The sequence below is a fragment of the Prionailurus viverrinus genome, chromosome B3, assembly GCF_022837055.1.
Source record: "Prionailurus viverrinus isolate Anna chromosome B3, UM_Priviv_1.0, whole genome shotgun sequence".
Lineage (NCBI taxonomy): Eukaryota > Metazoa > Chordata > Mammalia > Carnivora > Felidae > Prionailurus > Prionailurus viverrinus.
Window position 1 is genome coordinate 94,540,287 of NC_062566.1, and position 27,087 is coordinate 94,567,373.

At 39.6% G+C, this 27,087-nt stretch overlaps 1 protein-coding gene across 1 annotated transcript in view; it reads right to left on the reverse strand.

Annotated features, from left to right (window-relative positions):
* LOC125168121 (uncharacterized) overlaps positions 1–19,618 on the reverse strand; it is a 75,457-nt gene extending 55,839 nt beyond the window's left edge. Inside the window, exons 1-4 of the mRNA XM_047863052.1 lie at positions 19,606–19,618; positions 18,382–18,579; positions 16,525–16,611; positions 15,623–15,717 (exon numbers count right to left, since the gene is read on the reverse strand). Coding sequence (XP_047719008.1) covers positions 15,623–15,717; positions 16,525–16,611; positions 18,382–18,579; positions 19,606–19,618 — 393 coding nt within the window. The remainder of the gene's footprint in view (positions 1–15,622; positions 15,718–16,524; positions 16,612–18,381; positions 18,580–19,605) is intronic.
* Between the last annotated feature and the right edge of the window lie 7,469 nt (positions 19,619–27,087).

Sequence of the window (27,087 nt, forward strand, 5' to 3'; positions counted from 1 at the left end):
TGATTATATTAGAACATAGCATGTTCTGTTAGCACAATTTTAAATATCAGATTCTATCCTGGAACAAACTTAATATGGTTCTCCCAGTGTAAAGCTTATTAGTATGAAGAAGAACAAGATGTGAATGTTTGGATAGCTGGTTCATTATTTATTTACCTGAAGGCAATAGATTGGAACCAGATAATTCCTTGGGAACAGTGCTCATCTTGTCTTTCATAGGGCAGAATATGGGTAATTGGGAGGATGCCAAGAATACAATTAGTAATATATGGATGACAATGTGTAGAAAAGAGTAGGAGGGATTGTTAATTCCAGAGCAGCAGGGTATAATAGAAGACATGTCTGACTGAAATAATTAGATGAATGAAAGCGTCAATCTCTTAGTGACAGGGATTTCTTTCTACCCCAGTTTCAGTCCCAATTCTCTCTTGGTTCTTGTTGTCTGAAATCTTCTTAAAACAGTTTGGCATTTCCTTTTTAAAAAAATGCCACCAGTCATGATTTAAGCAGCAACATAGCTCCATAATGTTAATTTCCTCTGTGGTAGAACACAGAGGAGAAGGAAGGGATGCTTATCTCACAGTGGATTTTAAATTTGTGACTTTTTAAATTTCTGCAATAGATATTATGGGGTATAATTTTTAGTTCACTTCGTTATTCATCCATTCATTTCATAGCTTACGGTGCATTAGGAAATAATCCTTTGGCAAACAAATTGACTAGATGAATAAAAAACAGATTGGAATAAGTTTAAGTCTGAGGAATGCTAGATATTCTTGCCTATGGGAAAAATGAGATTTTTTTTTCCTTTTTGAATCTATTACGTTTGGAAAACAGTCTGAGAAATCCATTGTTTCAATCATTCCAGCAGTCAACTAGGCTAAAAAAAATGGAGATACATCAGGGTCCAGATGCTTTATGATTAGAATGTCTTTCATGAACATAGGCAGGGTTTTACTGGCTTTTTGAAAAAGAGAGATCAGAGATATGTTTTACATAATCATAGGCACTGCACAAAACCACTTTTCATCTGATAACCCATTATCCAGTGTTCTGCCTGTAGTCAAGTTGCTACTGTGTCATAAAACATTGTCATATTTTTAATAAACGTTATATTAAAAAATGACTCTTCTATCAGATAGCTATCTCATGACCTTGTTCAACAGCCAGTTTCAGGGTATAATCAGTCTTGCCTCCATGAAATTCCTTGTATGTCTAGCTTGAAGTTTTCCAGTAATCACCGAATCCCTTTCTGTAGCTTCTTTCAAGAACGACTTTGGTAACATGTGATGGTAGGACCCACATTCACGATTTATTTGATAGTTTTATGATTGAACTTGAAACTTGCTCGACTTTTCTTACCCGTCTATATACCACAGGAGGTAAAGCTGGAATCCTCTGATACAAGAAGCAAAGCGGAACTTGTGGGAAGAGACAGAAGGAAGTAAAGATGGTGGAGGTGACTGTGTCTCCTGAGAGTTTAGTCCCCACTGGAGTTTAAGTCTCCAAGATTTCCTATCTGTAATTCAATACACCCCTGTAGCTAATAATTTCTGATTGTTTCTCATGTACTATTTCCAGAGGGAACATTGCTCTTAACAATAAACACCATGCTACATCAAAAGAAAGACCCGGTAAAAATGGCAAGCGGGTGAACGTAGAACTTACCAGCTCACATGTCAATTATCCCTGGTGAGGTGAAGTGTGGGTGAGCTGAAAAAAGCTTTTCAAAACTACATTTCAAATGTCTGATGGATCTCCACAAACTGTCAATACAAATGTAGTATAATATTTTCATTTATCATTACTTATGGAATTTAAGAAAACTTTTTCTAAAGTATGAAGCTTAATCTGCTAGACAGTTAATTTCTATTTTTATTCTTTTTTTGTTTGCTTTATTTGTGTTTTTGAAAATTAAACCTTTAAGTGAGACCAGATTTCTCTCCTCATACCTGGATTAAATGAAGCATGCAAATATCTTTTATAGTATTTCATTGAAGGATGATTACCATACTTAATATTTCTTTTAATTTAATTGCTGTCACTGTTATTTTGTATTAACTAAGTATACATGACTGCATATTATTTTTATTACATTTATTGTATTTATAGAATACAGTACTATTTGTATTAGAAACTTTTATAAACTTTCATAAAATGTTTTTTTAATTAATGTTTACAGGAGAATAGTTTTTTTTTTAAGTTTTTTTTTTAATGCTTATTTTATTTTTGAGAAAGAGAGAGCAGCAGAGGGGCAGGGAGAGAGGGAGACAGAGGATCAAAGTGGGCTCCACGCTGATAGTAGAGCCCGATGCAGGGCTTGAACTCATAAACCATGAGATAATGACCTGAGTCGAAGTCAGATGCTTAACTGACTGAGCCAGGACAAAGTGTCAATGAAAACTAAATTTAACCTGTGTAAATTTCCTTTGTCAGTTAAGAAAAATTAATGATTGGGCCAGTTCATGCATTTATCACATTCAGAGTCTAGCACTCTTCTCCATAATGAGAAAGAAATGCTCATTTTTCTTGGCAACAAGTTTGCATAGAGCATTCTTCTTTAAAATTATTATTAAAACAGAAATGCATGGCTCTCAGGCATGGCAAGCATATTGGTGGTCAGCTTGATGGGGTTTTAAATGGAGGGAGTCCAGAGCTGATGGCCAAGAAAGAATTCTTGAAGATGCCTCTGGTGATTTTATTAAAGCACTGGGACAGGACCCTGGGCAGAAAGAGCTGCACTGGGGTTGTGAAGAGTGACTGGTTATACACTTTGGAGTTGGGGGAGGTAAAGGCAGAAGGGAGGACTCCAAAAGGACTTTCATATGCTAAAGAGGACTCTGGAGATACTGGAGGCCTTGCTATTGCCAAGCTAAGGTGGTTTGCCCTCTAGGAAGGCATTAACATTAAGACAGAAGGGGTTCCTGGAGAAAAGTTATACTTTGTATTTGTCCCAAGTATTTGTTACTGGGTTGCAGGTTATAAATAAATTTAACTTTATCTACCATTTCTTTCTTGCCTGTGTTCCCCACAGCCCTATGGAGGGAGGGTGATGTTTGGGGCTCTAGGAAACAGAGTCTATAGGTTTCTCGAGATTAGGCTGTTGATAAGATTTCCTTTTTCTTGTGATTTACCAAGACTTAGATGGAAACTCATGTCCTGTATGACTGTGATCTCCATCACTTAGCCATTTGTTTTCCCCTTTCCTTTGTTCTTGGACATCCAGAAGTGCCTGAGGAGGAATGCCACACATATCCCACCTGGGTGGGGGGTGTTTGTGGGGTGGCAGCTTGCCTCATGCTCCCTCATTAAGCTGATAGCTAGCTGTGTGTGTTCTCTGGTCTCAGCAGGATTTGAGCACAGCTGTCTCCTCTCTATAGAAGTGGGGGAGAGCAGAGATGTCTTAAAGCCATAGCGGAACAATGTGTAACTCTGCACGGAATGATTGCCTCCCAGCATCCAGCACATAATGTGGCAGAGGGCTGGGAAGCCCAGACCCACCTGCTGCTCTGTTCCAGCCAGTCTCCTCCAGGAGGAGCCATGCCAAAAAGCAGCCTGGTCTCTGTTCCCTGATGGAGCTAGCTCCTTCTTACTCTTTGCTGCTTTTAATGTCATATTAACATAGGTTGGACCAGTGGCCACATGGGCTGGTAACGGCAGAGGAGAAGGCTGTGACATGAGAAGATGAGAGATGTGATGAAGAATCACATCTACTTTGCCCAGGGCATGTGTCTCTGCGGCCCAGTTCAAAAAATGGAGATGTACTCTGCACTTCCTATACTAAATACCTAATGTGATATCAGACACACCTTTTGTGTTATCCCAGAAGCTAGTGCTAGTAGATGGCACTAGGTTCCAGATTAATAAAAATTACCATCTCCTTAAACATCAACTCAGACGACTCAATGTTTCTAAACTTGAAGATTCTAGGTGGCTAAGAGACCTCCTTTTAGGTGGGTGATTTTTCTTTGAGATTTTTATTGTTTCTTGAACACATACCAAGATGAAATAACTTCAAGTTTAGGTCACTGGCAGCTACAATTTACATATGTTGGGGAAAATGAAAGAGCAGAGACTTACTTATGGTTATTTGACTACAAAGAGTCGGAGATGAGTATCTATCTCACCTATTCATCTTATTCTCATGTTTTAGTTTACAGGGTCCAATCCTGAATTCTAATAGTCACCCTTTACAGCTGTTTCACTGATTGTCTCTCATTTGTTTTCCAGAACGTGTGTTTCCTTCACGAGTACCTCATCAATCACTCTTACCCATTCTCCCATTGGGGCAGGATACGTTCTTTTCTAACCATAGATGTGGCACAATTTGTTCTCAATCCAAATGATATAGAAGTTGGCTGTGAGCCACTGCTCAAGTTTCTATTTTTATATTGCTCCTTGCTTTTGTAAAAAATACCTCCTATGAACTTAGCTCAGATTTCTGTTCTTAGGATGATGCATGCAACATCTTAAACTTATTTTTTTGTGTGTTTAGAACTATTTTTAGTTTATCTAATTTTAATAAGCCTTGCATTTCATCAGGATGAACCAGAATTTCTGTAGAACCACATCATCTCACAAAGAAGCATTTAACAAATCCTTAAAATGTTCTTTTACTGCCTATGAATGACAATTATTTTGACCACTCATTGTCATCACAGGCTGATGCTGCTAGGGGAAGCCCACTGGTTCACTGGCAAATTGTAGCACTTTCAGAAGAGGAGCAGGTCTTTAGTTCGGGAGTTTGAATTTTAATTTAGGCAGGGAGGTGCTAATGTGCCAATATCTATTCTGCATTCTTTGTGTAAATATAAATAGGGCCTCCTCTCTGGTCTGACTGCAAGAATTCTCCTTCTTCCCAGGCCAGGATCAGGATGACCTCTTCCCATGGACTCTGGCTGGTGGGCCCATGCTGCCTGTCTCCTTCTCTTCTACCCTGCTCTCTTTCCATCCCAACTGCTGCTCCCTGAAGGCCCAGACCAACTGTGTCTTGAGGCTTGGAATGATGAGACAGGAGCCCACAAAACATTCAAATAGATGGGCAAAATACCCTTCAATTTGCCAGAGCCACAGGGGTCTGATCCCAGCTCCCATGTTCTTTGCAAGAAGGAGAAGCAAAGCCCCAGACGATGACTTGAGTTTTGAGATGGAACTTGCAATAAATGTGCATAAACCAACAAACACTACCGATGATGCTTCCGGCTTCTAGGACTATTAGCACATTATTACAATTCACTTGTATAATTTCTGTGAGAGCTGGAGAGATCCAACAAAGGAAAACACAGAAAGCACGCCTCTGTTTTTATAGGACTTCCTTCGTGGAGAAGAGCTTTTCTAATTTCACTGAAGGTTACCAAGAGCTATCAGTGTATTACAGATCCCATTGCTCCTGAGCTCAGTTTATGTCTCAGTTATGTCCTGGCCTATTTCCTATGTCTAAATAGTATTTTCCATTCAGGAAGGGAGATTACACTCCAGTTATAACCTTTTCCCCAGTAGTTGTAATGTGTTTCCTTGTTTCTGTCAACCATATTTCAAGATGGAGAGCACTACCAGTATTTTGCCAGCCTGTCTGAAAGATATAAGAGCAGTAGACAGATCACTCAGATAACACATAAAGAATTTCAAAAAGCTATATAATGGCTGCAAATGATTCCACATCTACTTTCCTCAAAAATATGAATACCTTCTATGAGACAGAAATGTCATTCAAAGGAAGCTAACACAAAGTAATGCATTTTGGGTATATACTACATTCATGAAATAAAAGCTTGAATTCTGGGGCTACTATAAACAAAATCTGGGTTAAGATGGAAGAATCTTTTACTGAAGAGATAATCTGATCTCTGGGAGATGTGCTTTCAGGTGGAATATTGTTTGATTGCATTATATTTTAAAGGAGGAAAGTATTTTACATTTTAAAAGACTAATGTCATTGGATCTTCATGGTATTCAAGAAAAAGTAACAGGTTTTATAGCTTTAGTCAGTAATAAGTGAATGGAAAGGGTATTACTTAGACTCTCAAATATGACACACTATATCTCCTATTAGGCCACACCAAACAGAGCAAACAAGTTACAGATCTGTCTTTAATTTCTGCTTCATACCACATTGGGCACCATTTCCTACAACTATGGTGTTAACATATTTCATGTGATGTATTAATTAGTGACATTCTGATGTGTCGGGCAGTCAGCTGTACCCAGCAGGTTCCCATAGCCTAGCAGATGGTCCACCATTGAAACGCGTTGTAACACCTGTTCCTTAGGGGACCTCTAACCCAGGCCTTCTCTGTAAACTCAGAGAATTTTTTTTTGAAATTTGTCTGGAAGTCATTCTAATAACTTTTATTACACATACACACAAATTAATACTTCATGTATCTTTCGGGAGCTGGGGAGATACAGATGGGAAGGGAATGTTTCTGAGCCCCCAGTAGAATGAGAAAGTGTGTGCTGTGGCTTGTAAGCAGATGAAATTGAAGGCAGGCTCCCCGCAGCTGCCCTCTGCTCACTGCACCATCTGCTTTACAGCTGGGACAATAACAGGGTCTGTGTTAGACAATTAACTTACCCCTGCAGAGGGCCACCTTTAACCTAAAAAGCAACCAAATAGCCCCAGATGGTGGGTTAATGCTAATCCATATTCCTATTAAAGATGATTTGAGCAGCAAAATTGAGAAAGAAGTATTTGATAAAAAAAAAAAAAGACTTTTAAGGGATTGGTCATTAAAAAAAAAGTTCTTATCTTAGAATTTCATTTTTTAAATCTACAATTACTTGAAGATACAGGTTTACATATTTAGATAAATTAGCCCCAGGGGCATAAATAAAAGAGCCGGTTACAGATCCCTGAACTATTTTGATCATAAAAAACGTTGGGGATTGTGGCAAAAGTCATGCATAAAAATCCCTTGGATGTTCTAAGTTTTAGAATCTATAAATGACTCTGTTTACTAATAGTATAATTACAGGTAGATACACCGTGGGAAATCAGTATTTTTATATGCTCAACTGCAATTCAAAATTTAGATTTTACTATTAGTTTGAATTAGGACAAAACGGTAACCTATAATTTAAAGTAGAATGCAGCCAAGACATGGTAAAAGCTAAATCTCAAAGTTCTTCATTAAAAGGCAAATTAATGAAAACTGAATTAGGCCATGGGGCAGAGGGAATTCTAACTGTAAAACGAGCCAAAGAAGGTCATTAGATGGACAAACAGGATGAATTATCTGATTCTCAAAACCAGAGCCAGCTTGACAACAATCACTCCATCAAAAAGCTCTTGACTAGCCATATACAATAGAGGATAAAGGGCTTCCAGAATTAGGGACAAATGAAAATCTTAGTAAGTCATTATATTTGTTTGCGTTCTCCTTCCCAGAACAGTCCACTGCTGTTTACAGCTGCTTGAGGTCATTTAAACAATCCTACTCTCTAGGACACTTTCTAAAACCTTTCTAGTGAGTCTTGGGAGGAGTCTAGGGAGGGCAGCAGTGTTGAAATGTAGCAGTTCTAACCACAGCTTTGACTTTCTAGAACTACGGGATGGAAGAGAGCCAGTGAACAGAAGGGTCATTGCAAGCATACGTCTTGCAGGGCTTTTCTGCAACACTCTCCCAGCCAGCCCCCAGGTGGATCTGCAGAGCTGGGATTATCTGAGGGCTGTTGCTTGGCGGGCTCATTGCTTGCTGCTGAGGATCCAGTGCTAAATCAGAGAGATGTGGTCTCTGATCTGGTGCGGTTGGGGTTAAAGTCAAGTCAGCAGAGATTAGGAGTAAGGAAACAGAACCTGAATGACTGCCAGTCTTTGTTCTATCTCCCCATACCCTGTGCGTCAGGTTTGGGGGTGAGGGAAGGGAAAGGGGGAAGGAGAAAAGAAGTAGAACTGAAGGAGGAAGGGAGGAAAGAATACAGAGACAAAAAATACAACTCAGAAGTAATGATGGCTAACATGTTTTGAAAACGTACAGGGCCCATCATGCTATTTTGTTTTTATACATACACACATGCATCTAATATATTTACATTTTACTATATAATATATTACATATTTAATATGTTTAACATTTGATTTTTATGGTACCAAACCCTAAAACCACCACGAAGAAGGATGTCCTAGTGTACTGATAAATGTTTAACCACCAGCACTCTTTAAAAAGCCTGATTTGTAGCACTTGCCAATCTCCACGTATAAATATTCCCCACCAATGCCAATGTCAAGGTACAAATCCGATGTCACTGAACATGGGAGTTGGGTAGAAATTCGCAGCAGCCACCATTATATGCTTTTGGACCATACAGATACAATAGATATAAGTAACTTGGAAAACATAGATAATGGTAAAATATAGTAAAATAATTAGGAATTGATGACTTTGAGTATTGCCTTTGATTTAATATGACTTGCTTATTAAATTGTATAATTTAACTTTTAACAGGGACTATGTTTAACAGTGACATGCAAAATTCCCCAAAATTTAACAACTGGCTTTTGTAAACAGACATAGGCCCTCACACCACTGCTTATGAAGTAGGTACTATTATTATCCCCATTTTACATTAAGAGGAAAGTGAGGAAGAGAGAAGTTCAGTAAAGTTTAGTGATTTGCCTAGGGTTCCGTGATTGGTGAATGGCTGAGCTGGGATAGCAAATTCAGGCTCCAAAGTTTTTCTGCTTCTCTGGTGGGGAAGTATAGACTTACAACAGTTCCCAGGGACTCCAAATTCACTTCTATTTCCATTCTAATTATTAGTTGTGACAAAAACTATTTTGTAGATCTTTAGTGGGGAGGATAATTTTAGGGAGGAGTGGATGAGTGGATGATTCTCCAGCCTAGATGGGTAGAAAACTGGTTAGAAAGATACTCCAAGAAGCTAAAAAAGACTGCTTCCTCTGCATCCCAGCAGGGGGCTGCATCTGAACTCAAGCCAATATGCAGAATCTTGTGGAATATTCTTTGGGAAGAATAGCAATGTGAAGTTACTTTTCTTCTTAAATTTATACAAGTCATTTCTGGTTAAGATGAATGAATTTATAGAATCCTAACAGTCATTTCGGCTAAATCTGTTTTTTTCTCCAGAATCCTTATAGAGACGTGTGAGTGGGTCATAATTCTAAATGAGAAAGACATAATATTTAGGGGAAGAAACTGTTACCATTTAAGCAAAGAGTTTGTTACTCGGATTAAATATTGTAGGTCATAACCATTACTAACACTACACTGACAACAGACAATTACTTTCTGGTATGTCTTTTCGTGGTTCTCATTTTATGCATATGTTTTGAAAGGATAATTATTATTCTGAGATTTATAACAGAATAGTATATGTCCTATAGAATATTAGGTAATTTAGAACCGAATATTAACATCAATCTCGATGTTATGTGTAAGATTTTTCATAATAATTGCACATTTTAATGATCTGCAGCTGATAAAAGCAATTGATACCATTAAATTGCTTTTTTTGTTATGACATGTTGTGATGAACTAATTCATAACTTTAGGCTCATAAAATGAATATTCAGTGAATTAATTTTGTATTTATAACCTATGATCCTGGGCTGCATATTTATGAAACTCAGGCAAGTAAAAATAAAAAATCCATATTCATTTTTGACAAAAATGTAAATCATTTCAAAAGTTATTTGAAGCGAATAAAGTACAAATTGCTTGGAGGCTAATTCATTTGGGTTATGAATTTATACATTTATGTACCTCCTGTGGTCTCCATGGCAACAACAATAAAACAAGTTAACAGAAGAGGTTTCTTTTAATCCCCATAAAAGAGGTTAAGGTCCTTTTATGACATATGCAAATGTAAGCCATCAAATCAAATTTATATTCAGTCAAAGATTAAAAAGGTGATCAATACACTTGGATGTAAGTTTCAATAACCAACAACTCAATTACCAAATTCAGTGCTTAGGCACAAGTGTCCTTCACAGCACAAAGCTAAACACAACATTTTAACCTATCGCAAATATCACTAAACTATGCATTAATACATTTGCTTAATGAACCTATAGCCGTGCTAATTTTCTTGTCCAGTTTTCCAGGTTTCATTCCACCAGTGAATACTGGCCACTTTGATCATCAGTTCTCTGGCAGTCAGAGGTGGAGGCCAGGTCACACTAGAGGCACTGGAAAATGGATTCGAGGAGGGCTGGAAAAATGGCAATAGAGCTTTCATTATGGCATTGGGCACTGCTCTTAGCAGAGGCAGGGAAATGTGAGCCCCTGTTCAGCTCCTGAGTGTCTATTTTCCCTCTTTCATGCCTGTACCCAACTGCTATCTGCTCTAAAGCCTTCTAGAGCCATACAACATTGAGGCCTCTCAATGACAGATTTCACTACATAGTAGTTTACTCTAAAGGTTCAAAGATTAGGTGTAGTAGCAGGGCAGGGATGTGGCTTGAAAATCCTGCAGTCCCAAGCTCCAATTGCTTCTGCATAAGGTACACATGAGAGTTGCTGAAAGCAATTTCTTTCATAGGACTCCTACCAAGGACTAGGCAAGGACGGCCACGTGTTCAACAAAATCTTTTCCTTTGCCCCTGACACATGGCTAAACAGCATCTCATAGCCTGCCCTGCCCATGACTGAGTTATGGCCAATGGAACAAGGGCAAAACCATGTTGACCATTTCCAGACCTGTCATACAACCTTCTGTGTGATTCTCCACAACTTCTTAGTACCTATTTGCCAGCTGGATGCAGACATCTAGGCAGAGAAGTCTGCGATCCCAGCAGGTGCTGGGGCCATACATGGGAAAGAGACAGTGTCTCTGAGTGGCTACACTGAAGGTTGTCCTTCAACCCAGAACATCCTCATTAGATTTTACATGAGAGCAAAAAATAAACTTCAATTGTGTTAAGCCACTGACATTTTGAGATTTGGTTGTCAGAGCAGCTAGCTTTCCTTACTCTAGTATATTGGGTAAAGGGAAGCAGTCTTCCACAATATGAAACTTTTTATCCTTGATGCTTATACCATGGCTGCCCCCTATCTGTTAAAACTACACTACTATTTTCAGTGGAGAGATGGCTCCTGAAGCTTATTGGGTAACTAAAAATATAGGTGTGTTTAGTAGGAAAACAAAAGGCATCAAAGAGGTCCGGAGAAAGGGAGAAAGTTATGAATATATAAAACATCTGACTTTTACTGATTTATTGCAAAACCATACATACGCAAATCATGCAAAACTTAAAAATGCAGGCAGTAATGTCTTCCTAGACAATTAATGGATAGAGTAGAATACTACCTAACAGCTAGAGAAAAGAACTAGGCTAAAATAATATTATACAGGGTAATGACATTCTAAATGCATGGTATTTTAAATTGTAAAATTAGAAGAGAAATCTCTTTTAAACAAACTGTAGGTAAATATGGCCTCTTTAAAAAAAAAAAAAAGAAAAGGAAAAAAGGAGCGGGTAAATTGCTGATGAAAAATCAATTAAGCAATAGTAATCCCTAACATACTTCTGTTTATTTCTTTAGCTTAAGGAAATAGTAATATTAAAAAGTTGTCAATAAAATTTATAATCAGTGTGATAGCAACTTTTCCTCCCCCATTCCTAAGATACTGGATTCCTAAAATTTTATTTATCTATTTTGTTTTGTTTTTTAGAAAAGCTCTTCATTATATATATTCACAACTTATTGGCATATTTAAAATGTACAGCCATATTAGACACTGAAGTGTGACCAACATAAATCCTGAATATTTCAAAAGAAACCATGGCACAAAAACAGACACACAGACCAATGGAATAGAATAGAAACCCCAGAATTAGGCCCACAACAGTATTGCCAACTAATCTTTGACAAAGCAGGAAAGAATATCCAATGGAAAAAAGACAGTCTCTTTAACAAATGGTGCTGGGAGAACTGGACAGCAACATGCAGAAGAATGAAACTAGACCACTCTCTTACACCATTCACAAAAATAAACTCAAAATGGATAAAGGACCTGAATGTGAGACAGGAAACCATCAAAACCCTAGAGGAGAAAGCAGGAAAAAACCTCTCTGACCTCAGCTGCAGCAATTTCTTACTTGACACATCCCCAAAGGCCAGGGAATTAAAAACAAAAATGAACTATTGGGACCTCATGAAGATAAAAAGCTTCTGCACTGCAAAGGAAACAATCAACAAAACTAAAAGGCAACCGATGGAATGGGAAAAGATATTTGCAAATGACATATCGGACAAAGGGCTAGTATCCAAAATCTATAAAGAGCTCACCAAACTCCACACCTGAAAAACAAATAATCCAGTGAAGAAATGGGCAGAAAACATGAATAGACACTTCTCTAGACACTTCTCTAAAGAAGACATCCAGATGACCAACAGGCACATGAAAAGATCAACGTCACTCCTCATCAGGGAAATACAAATCAAAACCATACTCAGATATCACCTCACGCCAGTCAGAGTGGCTAAAATGAACAAATCAGGAGACTATAGATGCTGGAGACGATGTGGAGAAATGGGAACCCTCTTGCACTGTTAATGGGAATGCAAACTGGGGCAGCCGCTCTGGAAAACAGTGTGGAGGTTCCTAGGGATACAGGAGTGCTAATGCATAGGGGCACTTGTACCCCAATGTTTATGGCAGCACTTTCAACAATAGCCAAATTATGGAAAGAGCCTAAATGTCCATCAACGGATGAATGGATAAAGAAATTGTGTTATATACACAATGGAATATTATGGGGCAATGAGAAAGAATGAAATATGGCCTTTTGTAGCAACGCAGATGGAACTGGAGAGTGTTATGCTAAGTGAAATAAGTCATACAGAGAAAGACAGGTACCATGTTTTCACTCTTATGTGGATCCTGAGAAACTTAACAGAAGACCATGGGGAGGGGAAGGAAAAAAAAAAGGTTAGAGAGGGAGAGAGCCAAAACCTAAGAGACTCTTAAAAACTGAGAACAAACTGAGAGTTGATGGGGGGTGGGAGGGAGGGGAGGGGAGGTGATGGGTATTGAGGACACCTGTTGGGATGAGCACTGGGTGTTGTATGGAAACCAATTTGACAATAAACTTCATATTTAAAAATAAATAAATAAATAAATAAATAAATAAATAAATAATTTCAAAAGAAACCAAAAAAAGGAGTATTATTTTTGAATTTTCATTTTGCCTACTACAATTTGAAGATCTTCATAGTGAAAAATAAAAAACACTAAAATCTAGTTTAAATAATAATATAAATAAGTATCGTATTTAACATCCAACAAACCACCAACATCCAATGAACTGCTAATTACCATTCTAATCTGTCTGCTTCTCTCCCTTCTCTATTTCAAAGGATACACTGATGTTTTTGAAAGCATCTTCTAAACTGTAAAGCATGGTATGAATGTAGTGTAGTGTAAAATATCATCACTCAATCTAGATGACTTGAGGATAATGTCAAAACTTAACAAGTAATAAAGACATGTGAGATTTAAGCTTCTTTCTTTTGGCCTGCACTCCTACTTTCACATCCAGGAACATGAAGATTTGGGGATGCTCTTTCTTTTATTCAAAATAACATCTGTGAAGGTATTGGATATCACCTTACTCCTTCCCCTTCCCTGATCTTTTCTTCTTCCAAAGAAGAAAACATATAAAGGAAACAAGAGGATAAAGACACTAAATAAAACTTTACTAATCAGAAGGAGGACCACCCATAGCTGTATGAAATTTCTACATGATCAATGCCCCATTTCAGATTTATATAACAGTCACATATTGTCACAAAGCTGAACATTAACCAATATTGTGTCTATAGTCTCTCCCTTTTCCGTATATCTTTAATACAGTTATTAAGTGTTATTTAGGAAATAAAATGCTTCTTTGATCCCTTATGCCAGCTAGAGGCTTTAGAATATGGTGTAGTTTTTTGAAGATGAACACATAGGATTGCAAAAGCTATTAATGACTGTGTCATTTGATTTCACTTTATCTTTTACATGTGGTCATTGACACCATTATAATATTATTCTTGTCAATTACACTATTGTAGGGACCTTAAAATTTTTTGGTTAGAGAAAAAATTGGCTTTCATTCATAAATTGCCTTTTCCTGTCATACGGGTATAATAGAAAGGAGGTTTTGAGGGAATACATTAAACATGATAAATAGGAATTGGGTTCAAATGATCACTAAATGGGAAAAAGAGATAAGGGGGCGGGCCTACCCACTTGTAAAGTCCTTAATAAACTTGTTATTTTGTAAGTTCTTTAAGGATTAAGCTCACAGATATTAATGTGACATCTAAAACTATTAGTTGGGGCGCCTGGGTGGCGCAGTCGGTTAAGCGTCCGACTTCAGCCAGGTCACGATCTCGCGGTCCGTGAGTTCGAGCCCCGCGTCGGGCTCTGGGCTGATGGCTCAGAGCCTGGAGCCTGTTTCCGATTCTGTGTCTCCCTCTCTCTCTGCCCTTCCCCCATTCATGCTCTGTCTCTCTCTGTCCGAAAAGTAAATAAAACGTTGAAAAAAAAAATTTTAAAACTATTAGAAAATATCTGAAGTCAACACATGTCTGAAACTAATTATATCATAGAGTAGTTAATCCTTCCAAAAAAAAATTCAAATATGCTCCCAGTTCTGAGAATCTGTGAAGTGGTTAATCCCTCAGTCTCTGAAATCCGACAAACCTGGTTTGAATCTGACCTCTGCTACCCATCACTGTCTAGGCACCTTGTTTCTTCTCTCTTCAAGACTCAGCTTCTTCTTCTGCAAAAAGCAGCTTAACAGCGTTTGCCTCCTCTAGCTTCCTTGAGGATCAAACAGCATAATGTGTGGACACCTCTTAGTCTGGTGCCTGGTATACAGTAATCATTCAGTATATCTTTGTGGTTTTGATATTATCATTGTTATTACTAAAATATAGCCAATAAGCCGAAACCGCAGGGCCATGGGGTACTAGGGCAACGTGTTAACCTGTTAGGTCTACAGTGTGATACTTTGTTTTCCAAAACCTGCTTCCCACTGAATTTTTTAAAAATGTTCTCTTATTGTAATCAAAAAAAGCATCCTCTGCCACCTAGTGGCACTTTATGACCAGTCAAGAAAAACATAAAAGATGCCAAAAATGACAAAAAACAAAAGAAAAAAACCAACAAGCAAAGAACCCCCCCCCCACCATATTTAATGTAAACAAAGGAATCATGCTGTAGATTTTCAAAAGAAGCAATACATAGTAGGAAAAAACTGCTTAAATTTAAAATATTTAAACATTCTTTTTTTCTCCATAATATTGCATTGGTCAAATTGCATTTGAATATTTAGTTGCTAACAGCAATTCTGCAGAGTGACTAGTAGCCCTTATGGCTTTTATGGCACATTTAAGTTCCTTGGTTTTTTCATGGCACAGGTGGTCCATAAACATAAGGGTTTTATCTTCCATACTTTTAAAACACAAATGTCACAAATGTTGATTTAAAAAAAATGTGGGGTGCTCAGAGGCCTTCTATTTCTGCTTTTTAACTTGGGGGTAAGGAAATACGATTCTTTTAACCAAATACATATAATTTATGTAAAAATGGTAGTTCACTGGGCAAAATGAGTCAAGGAGGATCATCTAGACAGAGAGAAGACTGGACGCAAAGGTGGGGTACTTACAATAGCAGGTTTCGGAAACCACAAATCGTCTGGGCTACAAGGTTCAAGGTTTAAGGTGTAGGTAAAAAGGTGGGCGAGGCCAGATTCCCAAAAGCCTGGAATGTGCTATATCTTGACTTTAACCTGTAAGATATTAAAGGCCATCATAGAACTTGACAACAGAAATTAGATAATAACAGAAAATAGTGATAAGGACAAAAGTTACCACTAAATAATCACTTCCTATGTGCCAGACCCCTTTTGTTCCAAAATTATCTCAAATAACCCTTGAAACTTTACCCCACTCATTTTACCTATTGGAAAACTGGAGGCTCATGGAAGTTAAGTAACCTAGTTGAGGTCACACAGCCAATAAGTAAAGGAGGTTGAATTCAAAGGTGATCTATCTCTAAAGGATGATTCCAGTCCAGTAAGCCAGAAGGCCTATTGCATGCTTCCTGATAGGGTCCCATTTGTTTTAGGATAATACATAATAGCATTCTCTTATTTTGATTGACCTTTTGAGAAGTAGGGAACATACTTTGGGGCTAGGGGCTGCCTCTTTAAATGTTTTTGTCTACCACCGTGCACAGTAAGCATTCAGATGCTTGCTGAATGACTCAATGCTGAGTCCAGCAAGGGTGGGTGGAAGGCATGGAAGTGAAACATTCTTAGGTGGAGCTGCATTTTCATTAACACATGAGGAGGCATTTTGAACAACATTCCTAGATTTTCTGGGCTATGCTGTATTAACAAAGTAATGTGTATTGAGTATGGATTACATATATTAACTTATGTAAGCCTCACAACAACCCAAGACCGAGGTAAGACAGACTGCATCACTTGCCTGAGGTCTCAGGTTATTAATTGGGAGACGCAGGATTCACGGCCAGGACATCTGACTTTAGAACCTTCACTCTTACATGCTTTGGTCTGCAGTCCCCACCGTGCTAGACTGCCTCTCAGCGAAGATTCCTCTACTCGGTATAATTCAGCAGGGTACTCATCTCCTAGGATGACAATGGAGATACATGCAGCCTGTGAGCAGCACGGAGGGAACAGAGGTGTCCACTGCCTGCCACTGTGCTCTAGGGCCTCCAGCCAAGGGCTGACTGGGGCTCAAATTCAGCCTCTGTTTCGTTGGCAAAGCCATGTGCCCTGGCCATCGTCCACACCAAATCAGGTCCCCTAGAGGGCTTCCTCTGCCAGGACAAAAGGTTGCCTTTTCCTAATTAACATGAAGGCACAATATAGGCAAGCAGCCCTGCAAGGGGATATGATTTTTAGGGACAGTGAGGGTAGATGAGGGGGATAGCAAGGGTGTGGAAAAAATTACTAAGCTTCTAGGGCAACTCCAAGGTTGAAGAGTCATAAAACATGACCCTCTGCTTTAGAGTGTGGGCAAGAAAGAGCCAGGACACTACCCAGTCACTAAAGACTCTTTTAAGAGTCAAATAATAAATGAACTTAAAATGACCTGTTCATAATAGACTCATTTGTCCTAAGGAAAGCCTGCATATTTTGGGGGGAAAGACCAATTCTCAGGCAGGGCCTACAAGAGACAAATCCTCCCCTTGCGCTTCCCAGTTTTATTAGTTGTCAGATCATTTCAGCTACAGCTATACAATTACAGCTTTGTTTTCAAAGTATTATAACATATTTTCTATAAACAACAAAGGAATTTGAACACTGTAAAGTACCATATACATGTGAGATATTAGGATGTTCAGGGGATAATGGGAAGGATGTTGATGATGATGAAGTTGAAGTCAGCTAAGATTTATTGAACTCTTATGATGCTGTGGGTTGAGCAATGTGCTGAGTAGTTCATATGCATTACTTAATTTTTAAACAAATATTTTTGAAACGCTTACTGTAGGCATACATTTAAGCACTAAAGAAAGGTGGTGAATGAGACACAGTCCTCATAGAAGTGACATACTAATGAAGGAGAGCCACAATAATCAAAATAGACAAACAAATATATAATATCAAGTAGTGGTAAATGCTATACATAGAAAAGTCAAGAAGGATTAAAAGATAAGAGGAATGGTTAGGGAAGGTCTCTGAGGAAGTGAGTTAGGTAGAGACCTGAATGAAGTGGCAAATGATTCATGAAAACATTAGGGAAAAGTGTTCCAAGCAGAGGGACAGAAAGTGCAAAGGCCCTGAGGTAGGAAAAAGCTTGGCATGTCTGAAGAAGGATAGAGTGGAGTGAGGGAAGGTGATACTAAGAAGAAACATGATCAGCTGCTGGTGGTGGTAGGAGTAGTAGTGGCAATAGTGGTAGTAGCTAAGGCAGTTGTAGGTGGGTCAGGTTCTGGTAAGTCTGAAGATTTTGAGTTGGGATATGACATGATCTGACAGAAAGGATTATTCTGTGTGCATTAACTCATATAATGCTTATAGCAAACCTGTGAGGTGGGTCTATCATTTCCACACAACAGATAAGGAAACAGAGGATTAGAAAGTGTAAGTAGGTAGTGCAATTAAAATTGGAATGCTGGTCTTTCTGACTCCAGAACCAGGTTCTTAGCCACCAGACCTAAGCTATCATAACCGTTAAAACGGAGCTGTTAGGTGTGGGAGCCAGCCTCCAAGATGTCCCCCAGTAATCCTTGTCTGCTTGTGTCATATGCTTGTGTGTTCTTCTCCCACAATGAACAAGTCTGACCTTTAAGACAAACAAGATGTTGTGGAAGTGACTGACAGTGAGTGGCCTCTGAGGCCAGGTCATAAAAGACATCACTACGTCTGCCTTGCTTTCTTGGATGGCTCACTCCGGAGGAAGCCAGCCACGGAGGCCTCAAGCAGCCTATGGAGAGGCCTTCGTGGAAAGGTGCTACAGCCTTCCACCAGCCAGCACCTCCCACACGCCAGCCACAGGGAAGCCACTTTGGAAGTGTATCCTCCAGCACCAGTTAAACCTTCAGATGAATGTCCTTCGATCGACACCTTGTCAACAACCTCATGAAAGACTTGGAGCCAGAACCACCAGGAATTAAGCCATTCCCGAATTCCTGACACACAGAAAACTGTGAGAGAGCATGCCTATTGTTTTAATTTAGTAAATCTTGAGGTAATTTGGGGAAGCAATAGATAACTAATATATTAGGCTTCCATGATAGCAAATGCCCCCTAAACTGTCAGATCCAAATATTACTTAGAATGGAAATATTAAGAACCACAAGCATATTGATTTGCTTTAATTTTTAAAAAGGACTTAGCCTGTTCAGGCTGCTACAAGAAAATATCATAGCCTTGGTGGTTGAAACAATAGATATTTACTTCCCACAGTTTTGGAGGCTGGAAAGTCTAAGATCAAGGTACAGGCAGTTTTGGTTCTTGGTAAGAGCCCTCTTCCTCATCTGCAGATGTCTGCCTTCTTGCTGGATCCCCACATGACAGAGAAAAACAGCTCTGGTGTCTCTTCCTCTTCCTATAAAGGCACTCTTCTCATCATGAGAGTCCCATTCTCATGGCCCCATCTAAACCAAATGATCTCCCAAAGGCCCCACCTCTTAACACCATGGCATGGGGGGCAGTTAGGGCTTCAACATATGAATTTCAGGGAGACAGAATCATTCAGTCCAGAACAACAATTAAGTGGCCATTTTCTAGAATGACTGAATTTTAGACAGATACTTAAGTATTGTATATCAGAATACACTTATAAAATTTGATACTTAACCTACTATAATTCATCTAATAGGTAAATATAAGTTCGTATGCGGGGCGCCTCGGTGACTCAGTCGGTTAAGCATCTGACTTCAGTGCAGGTCATGATTTCATGGTTTGTGGGTGTGAGCCCCATGTCAGGCTCTCTGCTGTCAGTATAGAACCTGCTTCAGATACTCTGTCTCCCTCTCTCTCTGCCCCTCCCCTACTCTCTCTCTCTCTCTCAGCAAGAAACATTAAAAAAAATACAAAAAAAAAAAAGAGGAAATAAGAGTTAGTATGCAATGTTGCTCTGTATTAACTGCCAGTGTTCATGGGTAGCAAACCTGTGATATCCATGGTATGCTCAGATAAGCATTTCTGTCCAGGTCCAGTTCAAGCACTTTTTGTTGTCCTGACTCTATCATTTATGATCCTTCCTCTGCCTTGGGCCTTCTGTGTAGGAAGAACTGCTATTTGTGTCAGAGATGTCAATGCTAAGTGAATACACTCTTTCTTCTTCTGAAATTGACCAGACTTCAAAATTTAACTCTGGTGTTTAAGTTTCAGTTTTCCTTCTGCCTTTGGACAACTGCAAGAACATATATTAAAACTATTGTAGACTCTGGGTCTAAAGTTCTCTCTTGTCTAGCAAGAGATTGGGATGCAGGATGAAAGTGGGAGATGGCTAATGTTTGGGAAAAGACAAGAGCCCCGAATAAGGGTCCTTGCCCCATTTTTATTAGGATCAGAAGGCTTACATACACGGCATGGACATGTACAGAGAGACAATGAATCTGTGAACATTAACTTGTGGATGTGAGGGAAAGGGGTTATTGCAGATATTCAGGGTTAGGGGTTTGGGTTAATACAAAGGAAAATCCTGACACCCGGTAGTGGGCAGAAGGTTATTTACAGCAGACATGAGGCACCACCTCTGTTTGTCTTAGCTAGCCTAGGGGATGAGACCAGTAGGATGTGTGACCTCAGAGTTAACAAGGCATCTTTTCTTTTGTTAATCATCTCCACTCTGGGCTGCTTCACCTGCAGCACAGCGGTCTATAGCCCAATTTACCTGTTACCTATCTTGGTCCTTCCCTCTTGTGAAAGCAGCTTTCTGCTATAGTACTAAATCAGGGGGTGCTTCCACCTGAATACCTAATCTTGTTTATTTCATATACCTATGTTCTATTTTGGTGTCTTTGCACCGCCCTATTCTGGGCCTTTGCCCCTCCCTCCCTATTCTGGGGTCTCTGTACCCTCCTACTCTATTCTGGGTGCCTTTGCACCTCCCTACTCTATTATGGGGGCTCCAGACCCCCTTTACTCTATTCTAGGGGCCTAAGTCCCCCTTCTCTATCCTTATTCACCTAATCTTGTTTACCCAAACTCCGGTGTGAGCATCCTATGGCTTTGTACTTCTTTATGCCTTGTTAACCCACTGGTGTAAGCCCAGGGGATTCCTAAGCTTATTCCCCACATTAAAACCTGCCAAATAATTACGTCAGTGATTAGTTACCCTTCAGATGGCCAAATCTTCATTTAACTGTAATACAGGATTTCATGTGATAGTACCCCTTTGAACATTTAGAATTTTCTCTAGCTTGGTTTAAACATTTTATGCATGAATGAGAACATTATATAATATTTAATAAGATTCTTTAAAGTTAAATTTTAAAGTCAATCTCATAAATTTAGAATGGCCCTTACTTTTGCCCTTCTGCATCTAGATGGGAAAGGAGAATAATTAATCTTCCTAATGGTGGCTTAGAGAGCTGTGAGACCATCTAAGGATGTTATCTCATAGACAGTGTAGTTGTCATTGAGTTTAGCTAAGCTAAGGCATAATAGTGCTGCCTTGGCATACAATTGGTGTTTCGAGGCAGCCTGCAGGGGCCTTGAACTGACACCAGCTCCTCCTGTGTGTGTATGTCCTTGTAACAGTCCATAGAGTCATAGGAAAATGTAAGTTCCTGCTGTGACTCCCTCAATGGCTGACATGATAAACAGTCCCCACCCTCTTCCTAGGACCTTCACCTTGTGCATCCCTTAGATAAAAACCCTGTGAAATTTACCCAAACCCTTCTATTTTTTGGTTTGAATCAACAAATTTGGCCTTAGCCCGGGAACCCCCAAGCACTCTACTCACTGACCCTCAAGGCATACTGTGTACTTCCTCCAGGACTTGTGAGTAATAAATTTCTCTATTTCAATTTCTCTTACAGTCTTTTAATAAACTGCAACTTGCCATCTAATAACAAGTATTAATTTAACAAAGTCACAAGAGGTGACTATACTAATATCAGACAAAAGAAAATATAAAACAAAAAGAAATGTTACTAGATATAGAGGGAAATTTTATAATAGTAAAAGAGCCAATACATCAGAAATATATAACAATTATAAAGATATATACAAGTATGCCCTAAAATACCTGAAACAAAAACCGTCAGAATTGAAGAGAGAAATAGACAGTTCAACAGTAACAGTCGTAGACTTCAATACCCTATTTACAATAATGGATAGAATATTTAGGCAGAAGATCAACAAGGAAGTAAAAGACTTGAACAACACTACACATCATCTGGCTTAATGGACATCTATAGAGCACTTAACCTAACAGAAGAATGCAGATTTTTCTCAAGGAATGGAACATTCCCTGGATTAGACTATATGCTAGGCCATAAACCAAATCCCAATAAATTAGAAAGAACTGAAATCACACAAAGCATGCTCTTTGATCCCAATAGAGTGAAGTTGAAATTAATAACAGAAAGAAATTGGGGAAATTCAGAACTTTGTGGAAATAAATAACACACTTCTAAGTAACCAGTGGACAAAGAGGATATCAAAAGGAAAATTAGTAAATACCCTGACAACAATGAAATGATGACACAACCTGACAAACGTTATGGGATGCAGCTAAAGCAGTGTTTAGAAGGTAACTTAGGGGTTCAATGCCAAAATTAGAAAAAGAAGAAATATCCACTTTAAAATACTTTGAAAGGAGTGGGGAAGAAAACTAAAACCAAAGATGCAAAAGGAAGGAGATAATGAAAGAGAGCATTTTTGGTAGGCGTTGCGGCAAGATGGCGGCTTAGGAGGACGCTGGGCTCACCGCACGTCCTGCTGATCACTTAGATTCCATCTACATCTGCCTAAATAACCCAGAAAACCGCCAGAGGATTAGCAGAACGGAGTCGCCGGAGCCAAACGCAGACGAGAGGCCCACGGAAGAGGGTAGGAAGGGCGGCGAGGCGGTGCGCGCTCCACGGACTGGCGGGAGGGAGCCGGGGCGGAGGGGCGGCTCGCCGGCCAAGCAGAGCCCCCGAGTCTGGCTTGCAAAAGCGGAGGGGCCTGACGGACTGTGTTCCCACAACAAGCGCGACTTAGCGTCTGGGAGGTCATAAGCTAACAGCTCTGCTCGGAAAGCGGGAAGGCTGGAGGACAAAGGGAGGGAGAGCTGCTGAGCCCCCTGACAACAGAGCTCAGTTTGGTGGGGAACAAAGGCGCTCGCCAGCGCCATCTCCCCCGCCCATCCCCCAGCCGAAATCCCAAAGGGAACTGGTTCCTGCCAGGGAACTTGCTCGCTCCGCGCAAACACCCAACTCTGCGCTTCTGCGGAGCCAAACCTCCGGCAGCGGATCTGACTCCCTTCCGCTGCCACAGGGCCCCTCCTGAAGTGGATCACCTAAGGAGAAGCGATCTAAGCCTGCCCCTCCTGCCCCCGAGCACCTTGCCTACCCACCCCAGCTAATACGCCAGATCCCCAGCATCACAAGCCTGGCAGGGTGCAAGTAGCCCAGACGAGCCACCCCACCCCACAGTGAATCCCGCCCTAGGAGTGGGGAAGAGAAGGCACACACCAGTCTGACTGTGGCCCCAGCGGTGGGCTGGGGGCAGACATCAGGTCTGACTGCGGCCCCGCCCACCAACTCCAGTTATACACCACAGCACAGGGGAAGTGCCCTGCAGGGCCTCACCACGCCAGGGACTATCCAAAATGACCAAGCGGAAGAATTCCCCTCAGAAGAATCTCCAGGAAATAACAACAGCTAATGAGCTGATCAAAAAGGACTTAAATAACATAACAGAAAGTGAATTTAGAATAATAGTCATAAAATTAATCGCTGGGCTTGAAAACAGTATACAGGACAGCAGAGAATCTCTTGCTACAGAGATCAAGGGACTAAGGAACAGTCACGAGGAGCTGAAAAACGCTTTAAACGAAATGCATAACAAAATGGAAACCACCACAGCTCGGCTTGAAGAGGCAGAGGAGAGAATAGGTGAACTAGAAGATAAAGTTATGGAAAAAGAGGAAGCTGAGAAAAAGAGAGATAAAAAAATCCAGGAGTATGAGGGGAAAATTAGAGAATTAAGTGATACACTAAAAAGAAATAATATACGCATAATTGGTATCCCAGAGGAGGAAGAGAGAGGGAAAGGTGCTGAAGGGGTACTTGAAGAAATCATAGCTGAGAACTTCCCTGAACTGGGGAAGGAAAAAGGCATTGAAATCCAAGAGGCACAGAGAACTCCCTTCAGACGTAACTTGAATCGATCTTCTGCACGACATATCATAGTGAAACTGGCAAAATACAAGGATAAAGAGAAAATTCTGAAAGCAGCAAGGGGTAAGCGTGCCCTCACATATAAAGGGAGACCTATAAGACTCGTGACTGATCTCTCTTTTGAAACTTGGCAGGCCAGAAAGAATTGGCACGAGATTTTCAGGGTGCTAGACAGAAAAAATATGCAGCCGAGAATCCTTTATCCAGCAAGTCTGTCATTTAGAATAGAAGGAGAGATAAAGGTCTTCCCAAACAAACAAAAACTGAAGGAATTTGTCACCACTAAACCAGCCCTACAAGAGATCCTAAGGGGGACCCTGTGAGACAAAGTCCCAGAGACATCACTATAAGCATAAAACATACAGACATCACAATGACTCTAAACCCGTATCTTTCTATAATAACACTGAATGTAAATGGATTAAATGCGCCAACCAAAAGACATAGGGTATCAGAATGGATAAAAAAACAAGACCCATCTATTTGCTGTCTACAAGAGACTCATTTTAGACCTGAGGACACCTTTAGATTGAGAGTGAGGGGATGGAGAACTATTTATCATGCGACTGGAAGCCAAAAGAAAGCTGGAGTAGCCATACTTCTATCAGACAAACTAGACTTTAAATTAAAGGCTGTAACAAGAGATGAAGAAGGACATTATATAATAGTTACAGGGTCTATCCATCAGGAAGAGCTAACAATTATCAATGTCTATGCACCGAATACCGGAGCCCCCAAATATATAAAACAATTACTCATAAACATAAGCAACCTTATTGATAAGAATGTGGTAATTGCAGGGGACTTTAATACACCACTTACAGAAATGGATAGATCATCTAGACACACGGTCAATAAAGAAACAAGGGCCCTGAATGAGACATTGGATCAGATGGACTTGACAGATATATTTAGAACTCTGCATCCCAAAGCAACAGAATATACTTTCTTCTCGAGTGCACATGGAACATTCTCCAAGATAGATCATATACTGGGTCACAAAACAGCCCTTCATAAGTTCACAAGAATTGAAATTATACCATGCTTACTTTCAGACCACAATGCTATGAAGCTTGAAATCAACCACAGAAAAAAGTCTGGAAAACCTCCAAAAGCATGGAGGTTAAAGAACACCCTACTAACGAATGAGTGGGTCAACCAGGCAATTAGAGAAGAAATTAAAAAATATATGGAAACAAATGAAAATGAAAATACAACAATCCAAACGCTTTGGGATGCAGCAAAGGCAGTCCTGAGAGGAAAATACATTGCAATCCAGGCCTATCTCAAGAAACAAGAAAAATCCCAAATACAAAATCTAACAGCACACCTAAAGGAACTAGAAGCAGAACAGCAAAGGCAGCCTAAGCCCAGCAGAAGAAGAGAAATAATAAAGATCAGGGCAGAAATAAACAATATAGAAACTAAAAAAACTGTAGAGCAGATCAACGAAACCAAGAGTTGGTTTTTTGAAAAAATAAACAAAATTGACAAACCTCTAGCCAGGCTTCTCAAAAAGAAAAGGGAGATGACCCAAATAGATAAAATCATGAATGAAAATGGAATTATTACAACCAATCCCTCAGAGATACAAACAATTATCAGGGAATACTATGAAAACTTATATGCCAACAAACTGGACAACCTGGAAGAAATGGACAAATTCCTGAACACCCACACTCTTCCAAAACTCAATCAGGAGGAAATAGAAAGCTTGAACAGACCCATAACCAGTGAAGAAATTGAATCGGTTATCAAAAATCTCCCAACAAATAAGAGTCCAGGACCAGATGGCTTCCCAGGGGAGTTCTACCAGACGTTTAAAGCAGAGATAATACCTATCCTTCTCAAGCTATTCCAAGAAATAGAAAGGGAAGGAAAACTGCCAGACTCATTCTATGAAGCCAGTATTACTTTGATTCCTAAACCAGACAGAGACCCAGTAAAAAAAGAGAACTACAGGCCAATATCCCTGATGAATATGGATGCAAAAATTCTCAATAAGGTACTAGCAAATCGAATTCAACGGCATATAAAAAGAATTATTCACCATGATCAAGTGGGATTCATTCCTGGGATGCAGGGCTGGTTCAACATTCGCAAATCAATCAACGTGATACATCACATTAACAAAAAAAAAGAGAAGAACCATATGATCCTGTCAATCGATGCAGAAAAGGCCTTCGACAAAATCCAGCACCCTTTCTTAATAAAAACCCTTGAGAAAGTCGGGATAGAAGGAACATACTTAAAGATCATAAAAGCCATTTATGAAAAGCCCACAGCTAACATCATCCTCAACGGGGAAAAACTGAGAGCTTTTTCCCTGAGATCAGGAACACGACAAGGATGCCCACTCTCACCGCTGCTGTTTAACATAGTGCTGGAAGTTCTAGCATCAGCAATCAGACAACAAAAGGAAATCAAAGGTATCAAAATTGGCAAAGATGAAGTCAAGCTTTCGCTTTTTGCAGATGACATGATATTATACATGGAAAATCCGATAGACTCTAGCAAAAGTCTGCTAGAACTGATACATGAATTCAGCAAAGTTGCAGGATACAAAATCAATGTACAGAAATCAGTTGCATTCTTATACACTAACAATGAAGCAACAGAAAGACAAATAAAGAAACTGATCCCATTCACAATTGCACCAAGAAGCATAAAATACCTAGGAATAAATCTAACCAAAGATGTAAAAGATCTGTATGCTGACAACTATAGAAAGCTTATGAAGGTAATTGAAGAAGATTTAAAGAAATGGAAAGACATTCCCTGCTCATGGATTGGAAAAATAAATGTTGTCAAAATGTCAATACTACCCAAAGCTATCTACACATTCAATGCAATCCCAATCAAAATTGCACCAGCATTCTTCTCGAAACTAGAACAAGCAATCCTAAAATTCATATGGAACCACAAAAGGCCCCGAATAGCCAAAGGAATTTTGAAGAAGAAGACCAAAGCAGGAGGCATCACAATCCCAGACTTTAGCCTCTACTACAAAGCTGTCATCATCAAGACAGCATGGTATTGGCACCAAAACAGACACATAGACCAATGGAATAGAATAGAAACCCCAGAACTAGACCCACAAACGTATGGCCAACTCATCTTTGACAAAGCAGGAAAGAACATCCAATGGAAAAAAGACAGCCTCTTTAACAAATGGTGCTGGGAGAACTGGACAGCAACATGCAGAAGGTTGAAACTAGACCACTTTCTCACACCATTCACAAAAATAAACTCAAA